Source organism: Patella vulgata, chromosome 5 (assembly GCF_932274485.2).
Source record: "Patella vulgata chromosome 5, xgPatVulg1.2, whole genome shotgun sequence".
NCBI lineage: Eukaryota > Metazoa > Mollusca > Gastropoda > Patellidae > Patella > Patella vulgata.
Window position 1 is genome coordinate 28,981,856 of NC_065883.2, and position 24,573 is coordinate 29,006,428.

General features: G+C 37.0%; 1 protein-coding gene across 1 annotated transcript; it reads left to right on the plus strand.

Annotated features, from left to right (window-relative positions):
- Positions 1-10,142: 10,142 nt before the first annotated feature.
- On the plus strand, positions 10,143-24,520 carry LOC126820513 (carboxylesterase NlhH). The gene is made up of 8 exons (XM_050548546.2): positions 10,143-10,463; positions 15,193-15,325; positions 16,794-16,915; positions 18,295-18,392; positions 21,018-21,112; positions 21,311-21,450; positions 23,013-23,099; positions 24,174-24,520. Exons 1-8 carry the CDS (start codon positions 10,244-10,246, stop codon positions 24,245-24,247), a joined length of 969 nt encoding a protein of 322 aa, XP_050404503.1. The 5' UTR covers positions 10,143-10,243; the 3' UTR covers positions 24,248-24,520.
- The last annotated feature ends 53 nt before the right edge of the window (positions 24,521-24,573 follow it).

Below are 24,573 nucleotides of genomic sequence, written 5' to 3' on the forward strand. Positions count from 1 at the left end.
CGGCCATATTCTCGTTGATGTTTTTTTCTAGCCAGCCTGAAGAAATAATGAAATTTAATCAATCAGAGTGATTTTTTAAATGTAAAAATCTGACAAATTGATTCCATTTTATATTCCTGTTACATTCTGTGTTTGTCAATAAAAGTTGATGAATGCATTTTATTGCCATCTCTATGACGTGTTATAGATAAATCTATAAAGAATTTAATTGTGTTTTCATAGTCAACGATTTATATATACAACCAGCGTAGCCTACAGCACGCAACTTTTAAAACGAATAGGCTACTTTGGGATAAGTGGGAAACAGACAACTTGTCAACGTTCCGTGCATATTGGTCACGCAAGGGTCTTGTGCAAAAAGTTGGAAGGAAACAATACTGTCCCGGCAAAATTCTCCTTGACATTTAAATATAGTCATATAAATAAAATATTCATTATATTAGTTTCAAAATGGCTGAACAGATAAACTTGCCGTGCTGGACATGCACGAAACTCTAATGTTAATTTCAAAGTATCTGACAAGATAAAAAGACTAAAGATCGAAATGGTTTATTTTGAAAAATGATATAAATTAATAATTATGTATTTTTTGTACAGGTGAACATGAATAGATTATAAAAAGATCAGTATTCTCTAATTCCAAGGCGATAAAACCAGTTATTCGAAAGCTATATGTTATTATAATTTCAGACATCATGTGACGCTATTTAAACCTATAATTTAAATACTGGTTATTAATGTATGGAACAATGGCGATATACATAAATAAAAAACATAATTCGAATTTAATTCACCGCAAATAATTGTTCGCTATCCTAAAACTGGTGCTATGACGAGCTCATGGGCGTGTCAACAGATCAAGGCTAATCGACTTCATTCGATCCACTTGATTAAAATGTAATACCTGACAAGCGCAATATGTATTAAAAAGCTTTGGGGCACTGGTCGCATCTGCATGATATTGTAATCGATGCCAACAATATCTCTATTCCAGCCCAATATACTGAAAGAGTGACACTTGCTAATTAAGTATTACCCGACACCAATAAGTAGTATCAGGGTTTACCGGCAGACACTTTGTCCTTCAGCAGCGATCAGGTGCTACAACAAATTAAATGACACAAACATAAAAACACAATTTAATCTGTATACTGACATATTACAATTATTAATGAAATATTTATTGTATTATCTATTTAAATATACACATTATGACCTTTATGTTAGTCATCTCCATTTCATCATTTTTACAAGTATATAAGTATACAAGTATATAAGTCGTATACAAGTATATAAGTCGTATACAAGTATATAAGTATATAAACAAGCCAACAGTGAGGCTGATGTCCCCCGCCGAAATCCCAAAATAAATAAATGACACATATTCATTAACCGCACATTTATTTTTTTCAAAAGTATCAAGCAATCAAGCAAATTATCACCAATACACTAAGTTTCACCACTCTCTATCAGATAGAATCGAAGTTATCTTGTCCCAAAGCATCGACAAATGAAATTGCTTATCGCTCTGCTTACCCTAAGCAGAAAATGCTTATTTATGGAACTTACTCACGGTATTGATGTGATAAAACTATACACCAAGTGTCCCCCACTCTCACTTAATTAGAACTAAAGTTATCGTGTCTCAAAGCATCAACTAACATAAGTCGAAATGTTCGCCTGTCTACATGTCGCTGACAGGTAGCAGGTGGACTAAATTTTACTTGATGTTCAGTAAATTGACTTAAGACCACAATACCCACGTCCACGTCACGTACATTTAATTATTCGTTTCTAAATGCAAGAATTAAGCACGGAAATATCGCGAAAAGCCGTCATTTGCACTGTTTACATTTCGCTCTGGCGTAGGCTACAGTTACTTACACAGTTTGGAAGTTCAAGTAGCCAGTTTTATAACAATGACTGTCACACCATCTACTGATTGCTATCCCGCGCCGATATTGAAACGGGGTCCGTCCGTCCGATTTCGTTTCCAGAGCATATCTCATAAACCGTTCAAGATATCTTTCTGAAACTTTGCACACGTATCAACCTATTACAGTAGTTGTGCCTTTTGCTATTTAGGAATTTCTGGGATTTATATTTTTTGTGTTTCCATGGAAACAAATTTGACTTAGTTTTTGGTGTACAATTTTGTTTCCGGAGCATATCTCATAAACCGTTCAAGATATCTTCTTGTCACTTATTTTGAATTTCTCAGATTTGATAATTTTATGTGTTTCCATGGACTGTTTAACATACAGCAGTGGATTGAGGTGGGCAAAGGTTGTTGTGCAATCCTTACAGAGAGTAGCGACTAGTCCCATTGCTATTCCAAGAAGTTGTTTTTCCTTATGCCTTCCAAACAAGTTCAAGGGCGCGGGATAGTGATGACTAGTCATCTTGTTTTCATCTGCTTGACACCAGCTTATAGCATATTGATTTTGTCAAATTGTCTTAAAAATTATTCATAGCCTTTATTTATGGAAACTTTTTAAAACTTTTTAAATGATTAAATACAAATTTGTACTTAAATTGTAGCTCAAATATAGACAGAATGTAAGAAAGGGATTCCAGGCGGGGGGGGGGGGGGGCATTACCTGTCCTCCACACGCGGTACATGTAAATACGGTGCCATGCACATGTGTGATTCGGGTTTTGATATTCAATTTATTACGGATATTAAAAAAGCTGAATTCTACACCTCAACGGCGAAGTATTCAATTTAGCACGCAAGTTTGGTACCATGATACTTGGCGGAATTCACGTGGATACGGATCATAGAATTGTACGAATTTTCGAGTCGCTGAGCCAAAGCAGATTCCCCGACTTTCAAGATATGTGTGATGTGATTGGTCTTTGATAATTGAGAGTGACAGGTTAGTTACTGAAGCGACAGGTATGAAGAAAAGCTACGCGATAGGTAGCTTTTTTTTAAACATTTCGAGGCCTGACTAATCAATTTGCTTTCCCTAAGCAGAAAATTCTCATCTTCGAACTCCGAACTCAATCAAAGCATTCCCCTAATAAACAACTACGCCAAGTGTGAACATAGAGAGAGAGAGAGAAATGGGGTTTAACGTCCACTCGACACAAACTAGGTCATTTCGGGACTAACGTATGGTTTAATTTTATTTACATAATTCGCTTGCGCGTAGGGGTCTTTAGCAGTGGGAGGAAACCGGAGGACCCGGAGAAAACCCACGAGGTTGGACAGGCGACCCTACTCCTTGCCACGAAGTGTGAACATTATAGCTCAATTAGAATGAGAGTTATTGTGTTCCAAAGTCTCAACCAATCAAATTGCTTATCGCTCTGCTTACCCTGAGCAGAAAATGATCATTATCGAACTTAGTCAAGGTATTGTTGTAATAAAACCATACACCAAATTTCATCACTCTCACTTAATTAGAACTAAAGTTATCGTGTCCCTTAGATATGGTGGCTGTTAGCGGCCATTCATATGAATCTAAATCGTCGCCTTGTGAAGAAGGCGACAAGTCGACGAAATCAACCCGCCGACACGACAAAATAACCCGACGATCGTCGCCTTCATTTTGTCGTGTCGGCGGGTTGATTTCGTCGACTTGTCGTGCGGCGACTTGTCAAACTCGAGCATGCGCATTTGCTGATTGGATAACTTGCATGCGCACAGATTAACTTCCGAGGCGACAAATCGCCGCACGACAAGTCGAAATAATTGTATTTCATCGACTCGTCGCCTTGTCGGTTGTGAATAAGTCGAAGGCGACAAGTCGCCGCACGACGAAATCAACCCGCCGACACAACAAAATAACCCGACGATCGTCGCCTTCATTTTGTCGTGTTGGCAGGTTGATTTCGTCGACTTGTCGCCTTCGACTTATTCACAACCCGAAAAGGCGCCGCACGACGAATTCAACACGCCGACACGACAAAATGAAGGCGACGATCGTCGGGTTATTTTGTCGTGTCGGCGGGTTGATTTCGTCGTGCGGCAACTTGTCGCCTTCGACTTATTCACAACCGACAAGGCGACAAGTCGACGAAATACAATTATATATCGACTTGTCGTGCGGCGACTTGTCGCCTCGAAAGTTAATCTGTGCGCATGCAAGTTATCCAATCAGCAAATGCGCAGGCTCGAGTTTGACAAGTCGCCGCACGACAAGTCGACGAAATCAACCCGCCGACACGACAAAATGAAGGCGACGATCGTCGAGTTATTTTGTCGTGTCGGCGGGTTGATTTCGTCGACTTGTCACCTTCTTTACAAGGCGACGATTTAGATTCATTTGAATGGCCGCTAACAGCCACCATACTTAGAGCATCAATCAATCAAATTGGTTATCTTTGCTTACCCTAATCAGAAAATTATGGTGGCTGTTAGCGGCCATTCAAATGAATCTAAATCGTCGCCTTGTGAAGAAGGCGACAAGTCGACGAAATCAACCCGCCGACACGACAAAATAACCCGACGATCGTCGCCTTCATTTTGTCGTGTCGGCGGGTTGATTTCGTCGACTTGTCGTGCGGCGACTTGTCAAACTCGAGCATGCGCATTTGCTGATTGGATAACTTGCATGCGCACAGATTAACTTCCTTTTGTCGTGTCGGCGGGTTGATTTCGTCGTGCGGCGACTTGTCGCCTTGTCGGGTTGTGAATAAGTCAAAGGCGACAAGTCGCGGCACGACGAAATCAACCCGCCGACACGACAAAATGAAGGCGACGATCGTCGGGTTATTTTGTCGTGTCGGCGGGTTGATTTCGTCGTGCGGCGACTTGTCGCCTTCGACTTATTCACAACCGACAAGGCGACGAAATACAATTATTTCGACTTGTCGTGCGGCGACTTGTCGCCTCGGAAGGTAATCTGTGCGCATTGTTATTGTTATTAATTTATAAAACCAACCTCGTCCTGTCTGTGTGAACTTCAAATATATAATATTATGGTTAAATTGGTTGACTACCACGTTATATATAACGTCTCAAAGATATAAAAGATGGGCATTATTCAGGAATATTGCAAGTATAACCGAGGCTTAAACTGTTGGTGGGCATGGACGTCGATTATTCTCATATGACTATAGATCTGAAATTTTTTACTCTAAATTTTCTAAAGAATTCTACAGCATACTATAAGAAACTATTAGGTGGTGTTGGGTTGGTGGGGGGTAACCCGTTGTAACATCTCGCCCGACCGCCACTATTGCATTGTATAATAGTATTTAAACATTTGCAATAATATTTCACTTTGAACCAGCCAGTTTACCTATATTCCCGTACTCGAAGTTTCGATAGCAACACTTTTCTCAGAAAACGTCCAGTACTAGGGGACATAACTCCATTTAATCACCGGCTACTTTTCAACAGCTCATACAAATTTGTCGATAGGTTGGCTCATTGGTATCATGTGATGTCGTGGTGTCACCCTTCATAAGGCGACAACCCGACAATACGACATCACGACATTTTAACCCGACACCACGACAACCGGACAATTCGACATTTTAACTCGAAAATACATTTTCAGCCGAAAAAATGACATTAAAAATGTCGTAATGTCGCGTCAAAATGTCGTATTGTCGGGTTCAAGTGTCGTGATGTCGGGTTGCCGGATTGTCGTGGTTCCTCGAGATTTTGCAGTGTGGTTTCTCCCTGTCGGTAGTGCAGGACAAAGGGCCTGACAACGTACAGTGTCCAGTTGTTTAGATCGGACATAACAACAAGCTCCTGTGTACACATTGGCGTGCACGTAAAAGAATCCTTCACAGTTAGATTTCGATGAAGAAATACCACGGTCCATTGAAAATTTCCGGCATAGCACTCTGCATAGCGCATGCCCCGTATCTTCAATAGTCCGAATGGCACAGAAAAGTAGGAAAAGTGAATGAAATGAAATAGGGTTTAACGTCCAACTGTAGAGGTTAATCATATGCATACGGGCTAGATGAATGTTGGGGGGGGGGGGGATTTGACGACCGCAAACGCGTTTTCCTGCTATTCCAGCCCGTGAATAAAACCACCTCAAAGGCATCTCTTCAATAGGGGGCTTGATCACACTTTAACACCGTACATCTTATCAAACCCTTCCCGATTGGCTACTGTCCCAGTTGGTGAGCCTATCAGATTCCTTGACCATCAGGAATACCAAGCCTCGCGCTTTCCAGCTAAAGTGTCTACCTGTGATAATTGAGTTGCAAAGCTCCTTCAATGACAAACTTTCCGTGGCGTCGCCTTGTTTGATTTGAGTGTGTTTGTATCATAACCTCGTTCACTTGTCTGCGTTAAAGGGAGATAAAGTCGCTATAAGTTTGGGGATTAAAGACCAGTCTTCTAGCAACGTCTAGATGTTGTAAAACTCGCGATTGTTGCTTCAGGAACATGAATTTAGGTGGCTGATTCGAATTCCAATCAACCAATCAATCGTTTATAGGTCAGAGACGGGATCGTCGGGAAAAATTTTGAAAATTTAATTGCCGCAAACGCGTTTTCCTGCTATTCCAGCCCGTGAATACAGTAACTCCACCGAGGTCCAATAGCTTACTTTGGGTGGCTGAACCCAATCCCAATCAATCGTCGCGGGGTATGGGAGCCTCGCCCTCCAGGGGAAAATTTTGAAAAAGTAATCGCCGCAAATGCGTTTTTCTGCTATTCTAGCCCATGAGTTAAAAAACTAGAATGGGTTTGTAACCGAAATCCCACTCAAGGCCGACCCGAATTTCAACCATCCAATCAGACTGTTGCAGCTACATTCGCAAATGCGATTTAATGAGTCTCAAATATTAACTTTTTTCCATCGACAAATTAAATTCTAAAACATTTTTTTGATGTATTAGAAAAATAAATAAAGACATTTGACGTATTTGTAGGTAAAAACTATTTCCTATTTATGTAAATGGGTTTTAAAATGATTAAAAGCAGCATTCTGCCCGAAGCAGTAATGTCTTATATAAACAATGCTCACGCCATTCAGCCAATGATTGACGCAGCGTGCTGTGACGGCACGTGTTAAAGGCAGTCATCTTTTACAGAGATATTAGAAAACTCGTAATTCTCTGTGAAACAGATTGGGATAAGCCAATGAAGAAGTCTGTTACGGCGACTTCTTGGCGTGCCATGCACGGAACTGTAGGTAAACCACTAGAAACGCCAACGCTGATTGATTAATCAATGTCTGACATCATAGGTAAAAAAAAAAACGCTTGTACGACCCCTGACACAACCTTCGAGTACAACTTGTCAGATCTTCATGTAGTGTAGGTCATCGAAAGTATAAAAAAAAACGAAACGAAATATAGATCTGTGTTTTAATCAGATTGGTTTTGGGCGGTTTCAATTAGTGACTTGTACTTAAGAGTAACTCGGCATTTTTGTTGAAATCAAAGGGTGATGGCATTGGGTGTTTTGGCCAATATTTAATTTTATGCCAACTTCAGTATTGCCATTGGTAGTATAACTATAGCATTTACTTGACAATTATGACGATTTTCATCAGGCTCTAAATCGAGTTTGTGCAAACATTTTTCTTTGAACTCTCGGATTTTTGTTCCAGGTGTTATAAGCTTTCCAAAATTGTCGAGTTTGTTTAGATGGGAGATGCAAGATGCGAAATTGTGTTCTAAAGATAAGCAAGCTAGAAATTCTGGCTGCAGGCCTATTGTAAAGGGTAAATATTTGTATGACATCCTTATTATATGGCATGGAAGAGCCATAAGCAGTGTTAACGCCTGCTGACAAGGAAATTGCGCCTAGAGGTGGGATATTATTAAAATGTGGCCATGTGTACGAAGTCGTTGCATGTAAAATATAACAAGACAAAGCCCAGGTAAAATTATTTCATTATTTTAATAAATTGAATTTGCGGTGTCGTGTGTGTAGGTATATACATTACTGGTGCCATTGTCGTGTTATAAAATAAATTATCTTGAGTATTTTTTAGATTAAACTGATATCACCTGCAGGGATTTCAACTGCAGTGTTTAAGGATGCAATTTGCCATGGAAATAAAAGCTGAGGTCTTGAGCATTCCTAGATAAATTTCATGTTTGAATTATTTTAAGGTTATTCGATTATTGTAGAGAATGCAATTTTGTACGTCACAGTGGCGGTGCCAAGATCATCAATTACCAGGGTTAGGGGAACCCCAGAAATTAAAAACAAATCCCCGCAAAATGCGCGATTTTGAGTTTATTGGGAGAAATATACTATTCAAAAAAAGTAGGGGATATTTGATTTTTAAGTGTTATTAAAGTCACCTAATGAAACTGACGAAGAAACAAATGACAAAATGAAATGAAGTTCACATTCATCGATTTATTCCAAATGATCGTTAGACTAAGTAAGGCACAGACTGACCATTATAAGGGTAAAATGATACCCGGGGTCAAACAGCAAAGTTACCACAGCATCACAACCAAGTCAGTAACGGCTAAATCCTCCTCTGTTTGCCAAACAAGCATTGATCCGACGTGGCATACTCCTAATGAGACGTCTATGGTCATTTTGGTCCAGATTGTCCCATTCCTGTTGCAACGCAGCAGCAAGTTCTTGGACATTGGCAGGACGTTGTTGACGTTGACGTAACCTCTGTCCAAGCATGTCCCAGACATGCTCGATGGGGGAGAGGTCGGGACTCAGTGCTGGCCAAGGTAATGTGGTGATGTTCTGTTGTTGGAGGTAACCTGTAACGATCCTGGCCCTGTGACATCTTGCGTTGTCATCCTGGAAGATGAAACGGCGGCCATGACGTCGTGCGAACGGCACAACATGGACTGCCAAGATGTTGTCCCGGTAGTACTGGCCTGTAACACGCCCTGCAACAACATGTAAAGCCGTTCTTCCAGCAACAGTGATGCCTCCCCACACCATAACAGAACCACCCCCAAATCGATCATGTCTGATGACGTTAACGTCTTGGAAGCGCTCGTTTCGACGACGCCACACCCTCCTACGTCTGTCCAAAAAATCAACAGTGAACCTTGACTCATCTGAAAACATCACATTGCTCCAGCGTCGATTATCCCAGTGTTGACGGTCCCTACACCAACGACGTCTTGCCTGAATGTGATGATCTCTCAAACAAGGGATCACGCGAGGACGTCGGGCGCGAAGGTGACCCCTATGCAGTCGATTCCGAATCGTCTGGCCACTCACTCTCACACCAGTGTCTGTTTGAAGACGAGCGCTGATCTGATTTGCTGTGATGACACGATTTCTCAAGGCCAAGGTACGGATAAATCGATCCTGGGCTTGAGTTGTCGCCCTTGGTCGACCTGAGCGTGGTCTGTCCTGTACAGATTGTGTATCACGGTATCTGGACCATAGCCTGCTTATGACAGACTGAGAAACATTCATCGTCCGCGCCACAACCGCCTGTGTTGTGCCGATCTGTAGCATGCCAAGGGCACGTAACCTTTCATTTTGGGTAAGCCGACGCATATCAAAATTTGTTTTCTGGTCACTAAAACAATTAAACTGATGTTTCCACCCTGGAATTCAATGCCACAATGACTGTAACATTCAAAGTCAGAGTCGTGCAAATCTTGGGTTGGACCCCCATGATGATCCCAAGCATCACCTGCATTGGTGCGTTTGGGCGTCACATGTAACTGGAAATGTTTCTTCTGTTAGGTTCTATAGTGACTTTTTTCGTAGTCATTTGCATATTTTAGTATTATGCCCCCAAAATCAAATATCCCCTACTTTTTTTGAATAGTATAATTGGATCTTACCATCGATCAAAAAGGGGGATAATTATATGTATAGGCTACTGGCCCACCATCCAATCTCGGTATTATTTTATTTTTCATTAAGGGAAGTGAGGTGTTAGTTGTATGTCTGGTTACACTAAATATTTTTCTTATAAAAAAATGTAGCTGATTGTCATTTAACGATAAAATTCAGCGGGTCATGTAAATCTCATGTAGTGTAAATTATTTGGAGGAAAATTACTATGTTTAATGCTAATAATTGAAACAAAAAAGAACCCATAGCCACTGATTAAGAAATCTGGCATTTTTCTTAATATGCTTTCGCCCTAACAAAGAAGATGAGTCAAGATATTGTTCATCTTTTATACGCTATACTGTTTTTATCGATTTTTAGCATCGCCACAGAGATAACGGCAACAGTGTCTACTTCCCCTTTTACTACGAATGGATCAATCCAGTTAACTTCCGTCTACCGTTACAACCGAACGCGAGAAGGGCCGTCAAAATCTGAGACGTTTTCAAACGTAGATTGAATCACGGTGGAACGAAAATGCCTGAAGGTTTGGAAGAATTTTTCTCCAAGTATAAACTACACGAGGAATCAGTGAGCTACATGCGCAATACGGCACCTGGAATTCAGGGACATGGCTCCAGTTTTTCAGTGGATGAAGTCAGAGCATCAGCAATAGACTCGTCTAAAAAATATGGGGGAGAGGTTAAGTTTGAAGGCAGCGTTAAAGAATTTAAAGTTCCATCCTTTTCAACTTCAGGTAGACCATTTTATAATAGATGACAAATATTCTAAATATCTGTTTAGTATTAGTATTTAGGCCTATCACTGCTACATCGTAGGATAACTTATGCAATTAAGAACTATATACAATTATAATTATTGCTAGGCTAGGCATTGTCAAGGTTATTCTGATTCTTCTATAATTCTAGTAAAATTTGTATCTCATTATTTTTGCAACTATCACAGAAGTTATTTCTTTTGGATTTGCAAAAAATATTCCCCAGCAATGTTTTGACTATTACAGACACCATTATTGTAGTAGGGTCACCTGTCCAACGGTACCTCATGGGTTTTCTCTGGGCCCTCCGGTTTCCTCCCACTGCTGAAGACCTCTACGCGCAAGTGATTTATGGAATAAAAAAATTGAACCATATGTTAGTCCCGAAATGATCTAGTTTGTGTCGAGTGGACGTTAAACCCCATTTCTCTCTCTTTTGTGAATTAATATTTAGTAGTTTTTACCACTTGATAAACAGCTAGCATTTAACAAATTAATTAAATGCAGTAAGTATATGTTAAATGTGTGCATAAACTGGCTCAAGAGAGAGAGAGAAAAATCGGATTTAACACCCACTGGACACAAAGTTGGTCATTGAAGTACTAAAATATGGTTCTGTTATATGTCAATAATTTGCTTTAACAGTGGGAGGAAATCGGAGGAGCTAGACAGTCGACAGACCTTATGATCTAAAGTGCATGCACTAGGCCACACTAATACCTACTCCCCTAAATTAGGAGTATAATGTTGAATGTCTTAATCATTCAGAGACCGAGATATGCTTGCTCAGATTAATGACAGTCCACAGACCTTATGATCTAAAGTGCATGCGCTAGACCACCCAACCACCCAACACCCTCCTAAACCGAGAGTATTATTGCTGAATGTCTTAATCATTCAGACACTGAGATATTATCATGCAGGTCCCAAGGGAAAGGATCATTTAAATTTGTTTGGATTCCCCTCCCCACCCCTCCTCCCTCACCGTTTGAAGACCTGAATAAATGCACTGCATGTAAATAAACCTTTTCAAGAAAATTCAATTTTATACCATCTATCTATGATTATGTATTCTAGTCATGTCAACAGCTTTACTTGATATAAATAAATGGCAGACACTGAATGGGGGATAGATTGATTGAATATAAAGTGTAGAATAATTACATCCGTCTGGAGGTGATTTCACGTAACAAACATCATTACTTCCTCAACCATTAACTAAGTTTTTTTTACAAAAGACTACAGAAGTGTTCAGTAGAATATAAAGTTAGCCATTTACAAATATTGAGTTGGAAGGAATAACCCCAAACTGCAAAAAATTAGGAATCAATTTTAAATCAAATTTTTATTTTTAATTAATAATGCCCTATTGGAGAAGTCCTCCATCCCAATAACTCTGTTGTATGTACACAGTTTATTTCTCAAATCCCTGCAAAGGGTAATAATAGAGATAGTTTAACCTAGGTCATTTCAGGACTTAACATAATTATTATGTTAACATATCTATATTCATTTCAATAATTTGCTCACAGTTTTGCATAGATGACATTGTGACCTACAGTGCACACATTATACCAATTGTCTTAACCCCACCCCTTCCCATCCCACCCTACAAAGGATGATATAGCTTACTTATGTCTCTGAAATATACTGGCTTGGAATAATTGCAACTTGCTTGTATATTATGGAATAATAACTACTTCTATCATGAAATAACTCAATTGTCTAGGCTTTCAGGACAAAATATTTATTGCATAAATTTTGTGTTGATTAAATACATGTAGTCCTGAGTTCCCTTTTAACTGCACACCTGCAATTACAAATACAGGTAATTATCACTAATTGATTTATCAAATAATTCTAAGGAAATCACTAATCAAATATAAATTCATGTAGCTTGAATTGATGTAATTATATATCAATTAATAATGTATTCACAAACCAAGTTGTATTGATTTAACAATCACTGATATTGATATGTTCATCTGATGTGTGGAATAGGTTTACAAGTTTTGTAAACATGATAAAGATAATTTAGTTTTTGGTGCACTAATGGAGGAATTTTGCCAGAGCATCAACTGAATTTGACTGTTTTGTTCAAGCATTTGCCCAGATCTTTTTTTATTGTAATAGTTTGATATTGTTTGTGTACAGGGTTTACAGTTCTGTTATTACTGGTATATTTATATAGGAAATAAGCAATTTTGTAGGATACAAATTATATAAACAAAAAGTTTGAGTGAACTATGACCAGGAACCGAGTATGACATCATCACAGCCATTTTGGAATTGTGATGTCATCAAAAATCGAAGTCTGTCAATTGATGCAAAATTGTCCAAGGAACAAGTATGTCAAGTTTCTTGACGATCTTCCTTGAATTGGTGGAGCCGTAGGCCTTTTCCGAAGAGCGTCGAAGAACAACAAGTTATCCCTTATGATTTGGGACAATTTTGATGTCATGCGCTATATAAATCGAACAATAATAATAATTTATCATAAAACTGATTTGATAGACATGATGTGTAGCTAGAAATGACATGGCCCTGGTATAGTTTCCTTGAAAGAGTAGCAGAAAATGATACTGCCCTAGCAAATCTTTTCCTCATTTATTTATTATGTAGTTTTGTTTCTAAATGACTGGCCAGATGCTCAACTAAAGACATAGATTTTACATGAATTATAAATATCAGAGGACATATAGCTGGGTGGTATAATATGAGAAGGGTGGTTCTATTAATAGTAGTTTAGAGATTTACACTGAACAGGAAACATTTCAATGAAATATTTAAATATTTATATGTACTTGAAACATGAAGCTAAGCTTATAATATATCAATATTGAGCTATGGTTGTGTGGAGTTATTACATACTACATGTGGGGTTATGACATACTATTAAATCTTTTAAACTGCCACATCTGTCAAATACAATGTTTGAAAACTCTTACTTTTAAATTGGTTGGTAACTTTCAATAAGTGACATTATCAAGAGTTAAACATTGGGCATTTTCCTAAGGATAATGCAAGTTGTGGATCTTAAGCAGTTAGAATTTCTGAATTAATAAATTATTTAACATTTAGTATGATGAAAGGCTGATTTATAATACAGCAAATTATTGCAACATAAATGGACTCATTGCAACTTTACTATATGCATTATGTGTGTTTGAATAATAATATGTCTAGATTGTAATCATTCAAATACCTATCTGAATGATTTATCAGTTGCTCTTATCGTATGGGATAATATTACCATACATTGTGTTTTGTATAGATAAATATTGAACCAAAACGAATAGCTGTTCGAATCTGCTGCTATTAAAGATGCATTATGTAAGATTTAGATATAATAGTTCAAAAATAGATAATAACAAATGTTTATATTGAAAATTTCAAATTACTTCATTCTGAGATAAGTTATGTCTGTTTCAAGATATAGAGTAAATTGTTCATTATTGTAGCAGTGGTATTTGACAACTGAGAATTAGCCTCGATTGTCCATTTTATAATAACATTTTTAAATCTGGCAGATGTTTAAATCCATTTTAATCTCTTGAGCTTGACATGTTAATAAATATCTAAATAATATTTTATATAACATTTGAAGCCAAAAGAAAGATCTACAATAGACAAATTTAGCTCTTGCTCAATGCATCTTTAATAATAAATAATCTATTATATTTTAACTACACCTTATTTTGTCTAGAATAATATACAGGAATGAACAATTAAAGATACATTATGGGAGATTCGATAACGAGTTGGCTGTTCTCACTATAATAATTAAAAACTAGATAACGCAAAGACAATTTGCTGATAATTTCATTCAAATTGATCCACTATGAACCGAGAACTAAGCGAAGGAAATTTCTGCCTAGCCTGGGTCATCATTACTAAAGTCAGTACGTTAAACAGCATAGTCTCGATTATCCATTTAATCGTTTAATCGAGAGGGAAAGGTTATGCAGTAAATCAGATCGCAATCCACTTAAGATCGCAGGCTAGCGATGCCATCTAGAGTTGATTATGGTCTGGATAAGTTATTTAATGTCTAATTAATAATTAAGATAACATTTCAGGCCTAAAGAAAGACCTGCAATAGACAGATTTAGCTCTTGCATAATGTATGTTTAATTCATCAGCAAATTTTTATTTTTGATAAAAACAATAAGCACATAAAACACAAAAATCAAAAATAGTTATAGGCATGAGTCCACAAGTGATTATGGTCATGGACATTCCACCTTTGAGGAATAGTTGCAGATGTCCACCAAACTTATATTCTCAGTAGTGAGGATGATGTAAAAAAATCCTTCCTGACCTCCATTTCTCTCCACCTTCTTCTAGAGTTAAGGCTATAGATCATCAAGCTTTTAAATGTGCATGGGGAATCACGGTATATGTTCAGGGTTGAACACATGACTATTATTACATCATAAATCTTATGATCTACGTCGGACATGTAACCCACCCCACTAGACTGGATAACCTGCTCTAATACAATGTACGTCAGACTCGCTTCTATGTCACTCCTTTAGCGCAGTGACGTAGGAACCAGTCTGACGTCATTTAGAGCAGGTTATCCAGTCTACCCACCCCCCTCACATACCAGAGGAAGTGGGCTGTCTGCAAAAATAATACTTACAAATTTAGTGTTTGTTGACCTATATAATTTGATGTTCAGTATTTGCTTGATGTTATTTTACAGAGGGTGTTCCTGTGACAGTGATAAAGTTGCGAACATGTAAGCCGAGGACACCTATTGTTGTATATTTCCATGGAGGAGGTTTCGTCGCTGGTTCTAGAGAAACAGATGAACCCATCACCAAACAACTTGCTAGGTACAGTAAAATTTGTCACAGAAAATGTGTATTATAGACTTATAATACAGACACACTCACACGCAAATTAAATCATTTTAGGACTAACGTATGGTTCAATTTTATTTTAATAGTTTGCTTGCATGTAGGGGTCTTTAGCAGAGGAAACCGAAAGATCATGAGAAAACCCCTGAGGCTATGCTCACGTGCAAATGTGGGATCAAAACAACACCACTTGACTCAGTGACAGACCTTATGATCCAAATCACACACCTGTTAGACCATTCAGCCACCTATCCCCCCAGACTTGTAATGACAGGATCACATGTTTAAAGGTATCAAGGTCAGGGAAATAGAATAAGATCTTTTAAAAATGATGTTAGAGAATATTATAGGTGTTGTACATGTAGTTATATCATGTTGGTACTAATACATATGAATGCCTTTTCCTGTGACTTAGAGAAATGGAAAAACTAAATATTTAATGTGGTATTGCAAGGCTGATTAATTTTGTCAATATCTAATACTCTACGGCAATAATGTAATATATTCACTATATTCAGAGAAAAATGTCAAGTTTCCAATTAATATCAGGGGTGCAAGTAAAAGAATGCATGATGAGGAGGTGGACCTAGCATATGCACATGTGATGTCGATGACCATAGAAAAAAATTAACTATATTTTGCTAGTTTTTAAATAAATGAAGTATGCTGTTGACGAGATGTTCAACTCCATTGCTTTTATTGATTGTTAGGCAATAAGCAAATGTACATGTATGTTTGTCTGGGTGTGCAATGCAGGAAAGCAAACTGGTTATTATACTAGTAATAAATTATAACTAGGAGACTACAACTACATGGTGGGGGTAGGGGGATATCACTTAGTGAATAGGGCTGGTTTGTATACGCCCACATTTTCGGATCAAGACATTTTCTGACAAAATGGCCACTCCCCTTTACGAAAATAGTATAATAAGCATGTAATACCAAGGTTGGGAACCCTCTAGATGTCACAACTTTTGTATGATTTTGATGAAACTTGAAATATATGTTTATGCATGGGTGGATCCAGAGAGGGAGGATAGGGAGTCCAAACCCCTTCCTGCTCGGCTACATAAAAAAATTGTAAAACGAAACTTGTTATGAGAAAAGTGTCATGGTCGTGTGCTTTATCCTTTATCGGACATTCAAAACGTGAGATAATGATACAGGCATATGTGATATTCTTTGCATCAATGGAATTGAATCACAATGTCATCGTATTAATTAATTCTTAATAAGAATTGAAGTCAAAGAGGGTTTTGGATTTCTATCTTTAAAAGGCCGCTAAGTGTGTATGTTTAGAAATACCTTAGAATGTTTGTTCTTTGAAATTTATGTTGTAAATAATCATGCTAGATTATTTCCAAATTTGAGAAAACTTTCACATTAAAATTTAATTTTGTAACCACATTATGAAGATTCTTGGCCTTATTTACATTTATTATAGAGAAGGAGAATGTATAATTGTGAATGTGGAATACCGATTGGCACCAGAAAATAAATTCCCTGCACCATTTGATGATGCCAAGTGTGTCTTGAGATGGGTTATTATGAACAAATCACTTATTGGTAAGTGAATAACATTTCAATCTGTGACGGGGAACTGTGAAAATTAATTACAATGTGCAATTCTATGCTGCCAAATTAAATTGTCGCAACAATTCATTTTCATTGCATAATTTAAAAAGATAACATCATTGGGGCATTATGTAAGATTTAGAGAAAGAACTGTTTGTCCTTGCTATAATACTTCAAAAATAGATAATGAAAAATGAATACATTGAAAGTTTCAGTCAAATTACTTTATTCTGAACGAAGTTATGAATATATTGAGTTATGAATGTTTGAAGTTTTTACAAGAAATAATTCTTGATTGTCAAGTACCATAGTAATAATAATCAACAAAGTTCTTTCATCAGCAGTCTCCAGCCGTATTCGCATTTAATGCAGATATGTTGGGCATTGTCTAATCCAATCAATATCTAAGCCATCCGATAGTCTAGAGAGTTGATTATGGGCTTGTCATGTGAATAAATGTCTAACTAATAATTTATGTAATGCAAGATTAGCTCTCACATAATGACTCTTTAAGCTATATTTGGTGTCTGCCATAGATACACACTGTATTGTCAAGGTAATGTATGTCTTGAAATGGGATCGTATGTTGTCATCACTCCAGCATATCCCTCTGATCATTATCCGATTGACGTTAAAGATCATGAGATTTCATCTGTTTCTGATAATTACTGTCAGACTCAGAGCTATGGCCCTTGACCAATTCGAAAGATCTTGTGTACTATATATAGAGGTGTCTTCCAATTAATTTCAGATAATTACATGTACTGTTGGAGCTATGGCCCTTGATCAATTTGAAAAATGTTATGGATGCTAAGATGTTAAACTTATCATGTAATTGATTTGAAATGTGTACAGTGTTTAGTTTAATGAGACACCTATTACGATAACACAAACCCATAAATACAGTTCTCATCTATTTATCCGTACATGTTTTGTATGATATATGTTAGCACTAGGAAGAACTAGAAGCCAATAAAATTTTGATTATTTCTGATAATTATTTTATGGGATGTTACTCTTGATCATTTGTCTTCTGAATGCTCTCATTATCTACTAAAGAATAAATATGTTGCACGCTTGGTGGGCACATGTTTCGTTGCCTGGCAACCTATCGTCATTATAACTGGTATTGACTGTTCATTGAGTCATATCAATACAGATAATTCTACCCGGTAAGTGCTGAAAAGAACACATTTGTTCAGGAGAAAATTTTAATGCTTTGAATCTTAAAACAGGGAGTAGTCTGATTTTTAAAGGCTAAGAATGTAATCGGGACATACTGTTTATTCATTCTTGTGGTTGTCCAAGGTATTTGTGAATTTTTCAGTGATTTGATAGATTGTTTAATGATTATTATTTTGTTTTACCAGGTGGTATGAATGATAGTAAAGTTGGTGTTTTAGGAGTTGGTGTAGGTGGAACTATAGCGGCTACAGTTTGTCAGGAAGTTCCTAGAATAGCTTTCCAGGTAATGCTACAAAATACTTTTTTTTTATCTTCAGATGAGGTTTGGATAGAAGCAAGCCAGGAGTTTATCTACAATTAATACTTTCTTGATTAAATGTTACATAATCAATTTGAGTAGATTTTAGCATGGATTTAACCATGAAAATTAACCTAGTTATTGTCTGAAAAATGCACAACCATAGTCAACTTGTATTGCATATTTTAGTTAACAATGATATGACCCTGATTTTCAAAAGCAATATTAACAAGCCAACAGTGAGGCTGATGTCCCCCGCCGAAATCCCAAAATAGATATTAATTTAATCGCACATTTATTTTTATACGCCCACATTTTCATGTGGACGTATTATGCCGTCGCCCCTGTCCGTCCGGACGTCCACAATTGTTTGTGGACTCTCTACAGGTCACAATTCTTATCCGATTTTGACGAAACTTGAAATATAGGTTTATCCCCAAAAGATCTCGGCTGCTTTCGATATTGGAATGTATCGGATCGAAACTTCATGGATTATGGCCCCTGATTGTACGAAAAATCACGTTTTTAGCTTGTGGACCCTATAGAGGTCACAATTTTTATCTGATTTTTTTGAAACTTGAAATGTAAGTTTATAACCCAAAGATATCGGTTCCTTTCGATCTTCGCGTATATCGGACCGTAACTTCCTGAATTATGGCCCCTGATTGTACGAAAAATCGCGTTTTTAACTTGTGGACCCTATAGAGGTCATGATTTTTATCCAATTTAAAAAAACGTATTATTATATCACCGTTACACCCTAAGGAAGGTTGAGTTCGAATTTCGTGAAAATTGACCCCAAATTGACAGACAAAATGGCCGCCGTTCGTTCTCAAATAGCGTAAAAATATGGTATATATCAAGGTTGTGGACCATATAGAGGTCACCATATTTATCCAATTTTGTTGAAAATTGAAATGTAAGTTTATAACCCAAAGATCTCGGTTCCTTTCGATATTCGCGCATATCGGACTGTAACTTCCTGAATTATGGCCCCTGATAGTACGAAAAATCACGTTTTTAGCTAGTGGACCCTATAGAGGTCATAATTTTTATCCGATTTAAAAAAACCGTATTATTATATCACCGTTACACCCTAAGGAAGGTTGAGATCGAATTTCATGAAAATAGGCCCAAAATTGACAGACAAAATGGCCGCCGTTTGTTCTCAAATAGCGTAAAAATATGGTATATCAAGGTTGTGGCCCCTATAGAGGTCACAATTTTTATCAGATTTTTTTGAAACTTGAAATGTAAGTTTATAACCCAAAGATCTCGGTTCCTTTCGATCTTCGCGCATATCGGACCGTAACTTCCTGAATTATGGCCCCTGATTGTACGAAAAATCGCGTTTTTAGCTTGTGGACCCTATAGAGGTCATAATTTTTATCCGATTTTAAAAAATGTATTATTATATCACTGTACACCCTAAGGAAGGTTGAGTTCGAATTTCATGAAAATCGGCCCAAAATTGACAGACAAAATGGCCGCAGTTCGTTCTCAAATAGCGTAAAAATATGGTATATCAAGGTTGTGGACCCTATAGAAGTCACAATTTTTATCCGATTTTGTTGAAACTTGAAATGTAAGTTTATAACACAAAGATCTCAGTTCCTGTCGATCTTCGCGCATATCGGACCGTAACTTCCTGAATTATGGCGTATCCTGTCTGGCAGCCGCTGGTTTTCAAAAGTATCGAGCAAAGTTTCATCACTCTCTATCAGATAGAATCAAGGTTATCTTGTCCCAAAGCAATGAAATTGCTTAGCTCTGCTTAGCTTTACCTCGAAATGTTAATCATTGAACTCAGTCAAGACATTCACCTAATGTACATCTACCTCAAGTTTAAACATTCTACCTCAATTAAAAGCAGAGTTGTTATGTTCCAAAGTCTTCACCAATCAAATTGCTTATCGCTCCTTAGCCTAAGCAGAAAATTCTCACCATCGAACTTAGTCAAGGTAATGATATAATGAAACTATATTCGGAGTTTCATCGCTCTCACTTCATTATAACCAAAATTATCGTGTCCCAATTATCGTGCCCCAAAGCATCAACCAGTCAGATTTCTTATCTATGCTTACCATAAGCAGACAGTGTTCATCATCAATCTCCATCAAGGCATTCACTGAATGATCGCCTACACCAAGTTTGGACATTCTACCTCAATTAGAAGGAGAGTCACTGTGTTCCAAAGTGCTCATTATCGAACTTAGTCAAGGTATTGATGTAATGAAACAATACATCAAATTTCATCACACTGAGTTAATTATAACTAAAGTTATCATGTCCCAAAGCATCGACCAATCAAATTACTTATCTCTGCCAAGGCATCGACCTAATAAACACCTACACAAAATTTGAACATTCTAGCTCAATTAGAAAGAGTGTTATTGTGTCCCAAAAAGTGTGACAGACAGACAGACAGACAGACGAACCCATTTGAATAGTCCCCACCATTTGATTTGTCCCCTGCTTTCTTCGAAAGGCGGGGACAACAAGCAATTGAAATTTGAGTAATATTGATTTTAGGAAACAATGATATGACCCTGATTTTCAAAAGTAATATTAATATCTTTTAAAAGAAAAAAAAAAACTTTTTTATTTCAGATATTAGTGTATCCACTGTTGGATTTGAGATTTGGTCAACCCAGTTGTCAGGAATTTTCTGATGGTCCATTGACAGCTAAAAAATTTCTTGAATGGTAAGATTTTCTTTATTTTTCAAATGCACAAGATTTTTCACATCTAGCACTTAAAACAGTTTTTGTGCATAAGATTATTTTTGATTTGTGGTCAGTATTTAAATAGAAATTGCCAATTTGTGGGCTTGTGATAATGTTATAAATTTTATGAATTGAAGCTGGCAAAGAAAATGTTTAAAACTGTTTTGGTATTTACAGGGGTACAACTTTGTTTTTAAATGATAATACAGAAAGTGAGAATCAGCGAGCATCACCGTTGCTTCGCCCATCGTTTACTAAAGTACCACCATTATTAGTTATTCTGGCTGATGTTGACCCTTTAAAAGATCAAGGTTATGGTGAGTTATATATCTTTTCACTTTAACCTGTAATACTTCAAGTTGGATTACTCTAAAATATTTGACCAATAAAGTTGTGTTTCTATTAAATGAAATGAAATGGGGTTTAACGTCCTACTGTTCTGCTCCTAAACTGGGCTAATGAAGACGGGCATACGCCATACAGTGTGCTATGAGGGAAATTTTGCCCGGGCAGCGGCGCTACGAACTACTCTGCCAAGGGATCTTTTACGTGCACGCCAATATGTACATGGGACCTTGTTTTTTCATTCCATCCGAACGACTAGACAGCTGTCCTTGTCAGGCCCTCCGTCCTGCATCATTGAGAAGGGGAAACCACTCCACGTGATCCCCATGTTTCTATTAAATACTAATAACCAAAAAGCAACTTAGCAAACTATTCATCTCTCGGTAGTTTCCAAAAGAATCTATGAAGAAGTGGTGATATATTGTCGACAGCTGTTTGGCCCCTCAGCCTGTCCATCTAGACCTTCTTGTACTCACTCTACAATGTTTTTATTTCAAATTTTCAAGGAATAATTAGTAGTATTAGGGTAAAGATTCTTCCTCACTCACTCTACTAAGTTTAATTATGCACTGGTTTTTGCCAAATTTTCAGGAATAGTTTGTATTAATGTATGTAAAGATGGTTTCCATTCATTTTTAGCATTTTTACAGAATAAAAGCCCCTATCTGATTCCATTGTTTATAAACTTTCAGTGCTGTACTTGTATTCATTCAATTCTTCAACGACTGCCATTATCAAAGTTTTGGGGTAAAGATGATGCAGATTGATTTGGAGGGTTTTGTGTGATTGTTGATAAACACAGATTACTACACTCTCTCTACACAGTTCAGTTCTTAATTTCAATTGGTATTCAGGTCAAATTTTCTTGAAGTGCTGATATGGGGTACAGATGATCCATATCAATTTTTGAATATTGGTCCCCTAAGTTATATGATTGTTATTAAACCTACTTTAGCGTACTCTCTCTACAGTTTCTGTCTAATTCTGAACTGATTTTATTGCAATAAAGATTGATTTGGGGCTATTTCATAATGTAAGTTAGAGCGTTTATAAGATTGTTGATACACTTTAGTTACCAAACTCATTCTTATATTATGTTGTTAAGTTCTTGCACACAGTTTTGTCCAAATTTCAGGAATAGTTAGTATTGGGCTAAAGATAATTGTTGATCCATTGATTAAACGAGTTGATTTATTTTGTATCGTACTGTATTTACAGTACATACCCTAATCTCAAATTGGTTCAATTTTATTTCAGTAATTCACTTGCATGTAAGGGTCTTATCTCTTAGCAGTGGAAGTCTCAGAGTAAACCCCACAGGGTTGGATAGGCGACTCTACTCCTTGTCACGTACAGGCTTGGAATTAAAACTACGCCACTTGATGCAATGACAAACTTATCACGTTTGACCATTTGGCCGCTTAATCCCCTTAATACAAAATGGGCAAAATATCATGAGACAAAGAATCTTATATAGTGATGATGATGAAGCTCTAAAGCAGATGATTGTTATGATTATGTATTTTTTTTGTAGAATATAAGAGAATACTAAAAGATTCTGGAATTGATGCAGAAAGTCTTTTGGTGCGTGGATCTGTTCATGGCTTTTTCACTTTTCCAGGTAATATTAAGGATTCCATTTATGCTTTCTTTTTTATTAAATATAATAATGAGCATATTAATTCCATATCATACGTTGGTCTAATGACACATTATTTCAACTGTGCAAGGCCTCCAAAACTTCATGCTGAAAAAAATCCTCCACCTATTCATGGATCTATCAACAACTCCTTTCAACAAAACCACATGTAACTGCTCTTGAGACTTCTTAAACAAAAAACTTGCTGGGATTGTTTGTCCATCAATTTCATGTTAAGTTATGACCCTGTCCCCACAAAGTGATAGTCAAAAGGCCAGTGTATATTAGTTGCCTGTTTTATGTTATGCTTCATTTTTTTTATGCCCACATTGAAATGTGGTCGTATATCGCGTCGCCCCTGTCCGTCCGTCCGTCGTCCACAATTGCTTGTGGACGCTCTAGAGGCTAAAGTTAATATCCGATTGACTTTAAATTTATATACAGTGTTTAAGGCCATGAGACAAAGAAGCCTATTGATTTTCAGCGATTTCCGATAATTACTGCCAGAGTTATGGCCCTTGATCACTTCAAAAAATCTTGTGGACGCTCTAGAGGCCAAAGTTAATATCCGATTGACTTTAAATTTATACACAGTGTTTAAGGTCATGAGACGAAGAATCCTATTGATTTTCAAAGATTTCTTATAATTACTGCCAAAGTTATGGCCCTTGATCACTTTGAAAAATCTTCTGGACGCTCTAGAGGCCAAAGTTAATATCCGATTGACTGCAGATTGATACACAGAGTTTAAGATCTTGAGACGAACATGTATATTGATTTTCAATGAATTTTTATGACTTGGAACAGCTAAATTCATGATACAGTATTAAAAGATTTGTATACAAAACGTTAGCATGGGGCAGAACTTTATAAAAACCAAACAAATTCTAATGGTTTTCTGAGTTGTTGCTCTTAATCAGATTTTAGTGTATTATAAATGTTTCATTACCGAAAAAAGTAAAAATATGCGACAACTCTTGTTGACTGCCCGGACGATTTAGCTGCTGTGGGCGTATGTTTCGTTGCCTGGCAATCTATCTCCTCTCTTATTTTCAGGTCATTTTAAAGAACTTGGAGAGAAAGCTCAAGAAAAGGTTATTAACTACATCAAAAAACGTGGCGCCTCATGAAAAGTAGAGCAGTTTGTATCAATTTCATTATCCGCTTAATGTACTTTTAATTTATCATATCTACATAAAATAATAACCCTGGGAACACTCAAAGTCATGAAATATTTTCAGAAGAATATACAACTTCCTAATACATTGTAACTTCAATTCTAGACACAATTTGTGTTTTTTGAATCCAAAATTCCAATTAAATAATTTTGTTAAATTCCAATGAAGTAATTGTGTTAAATTCCAATTAAGTAAGCAGTTAGTTTAGAATCTGATGATATAGCTACAAGTCTTATATCGACAAAAAAAGCAAATTATAATTCAGTGAGATAAGTGAA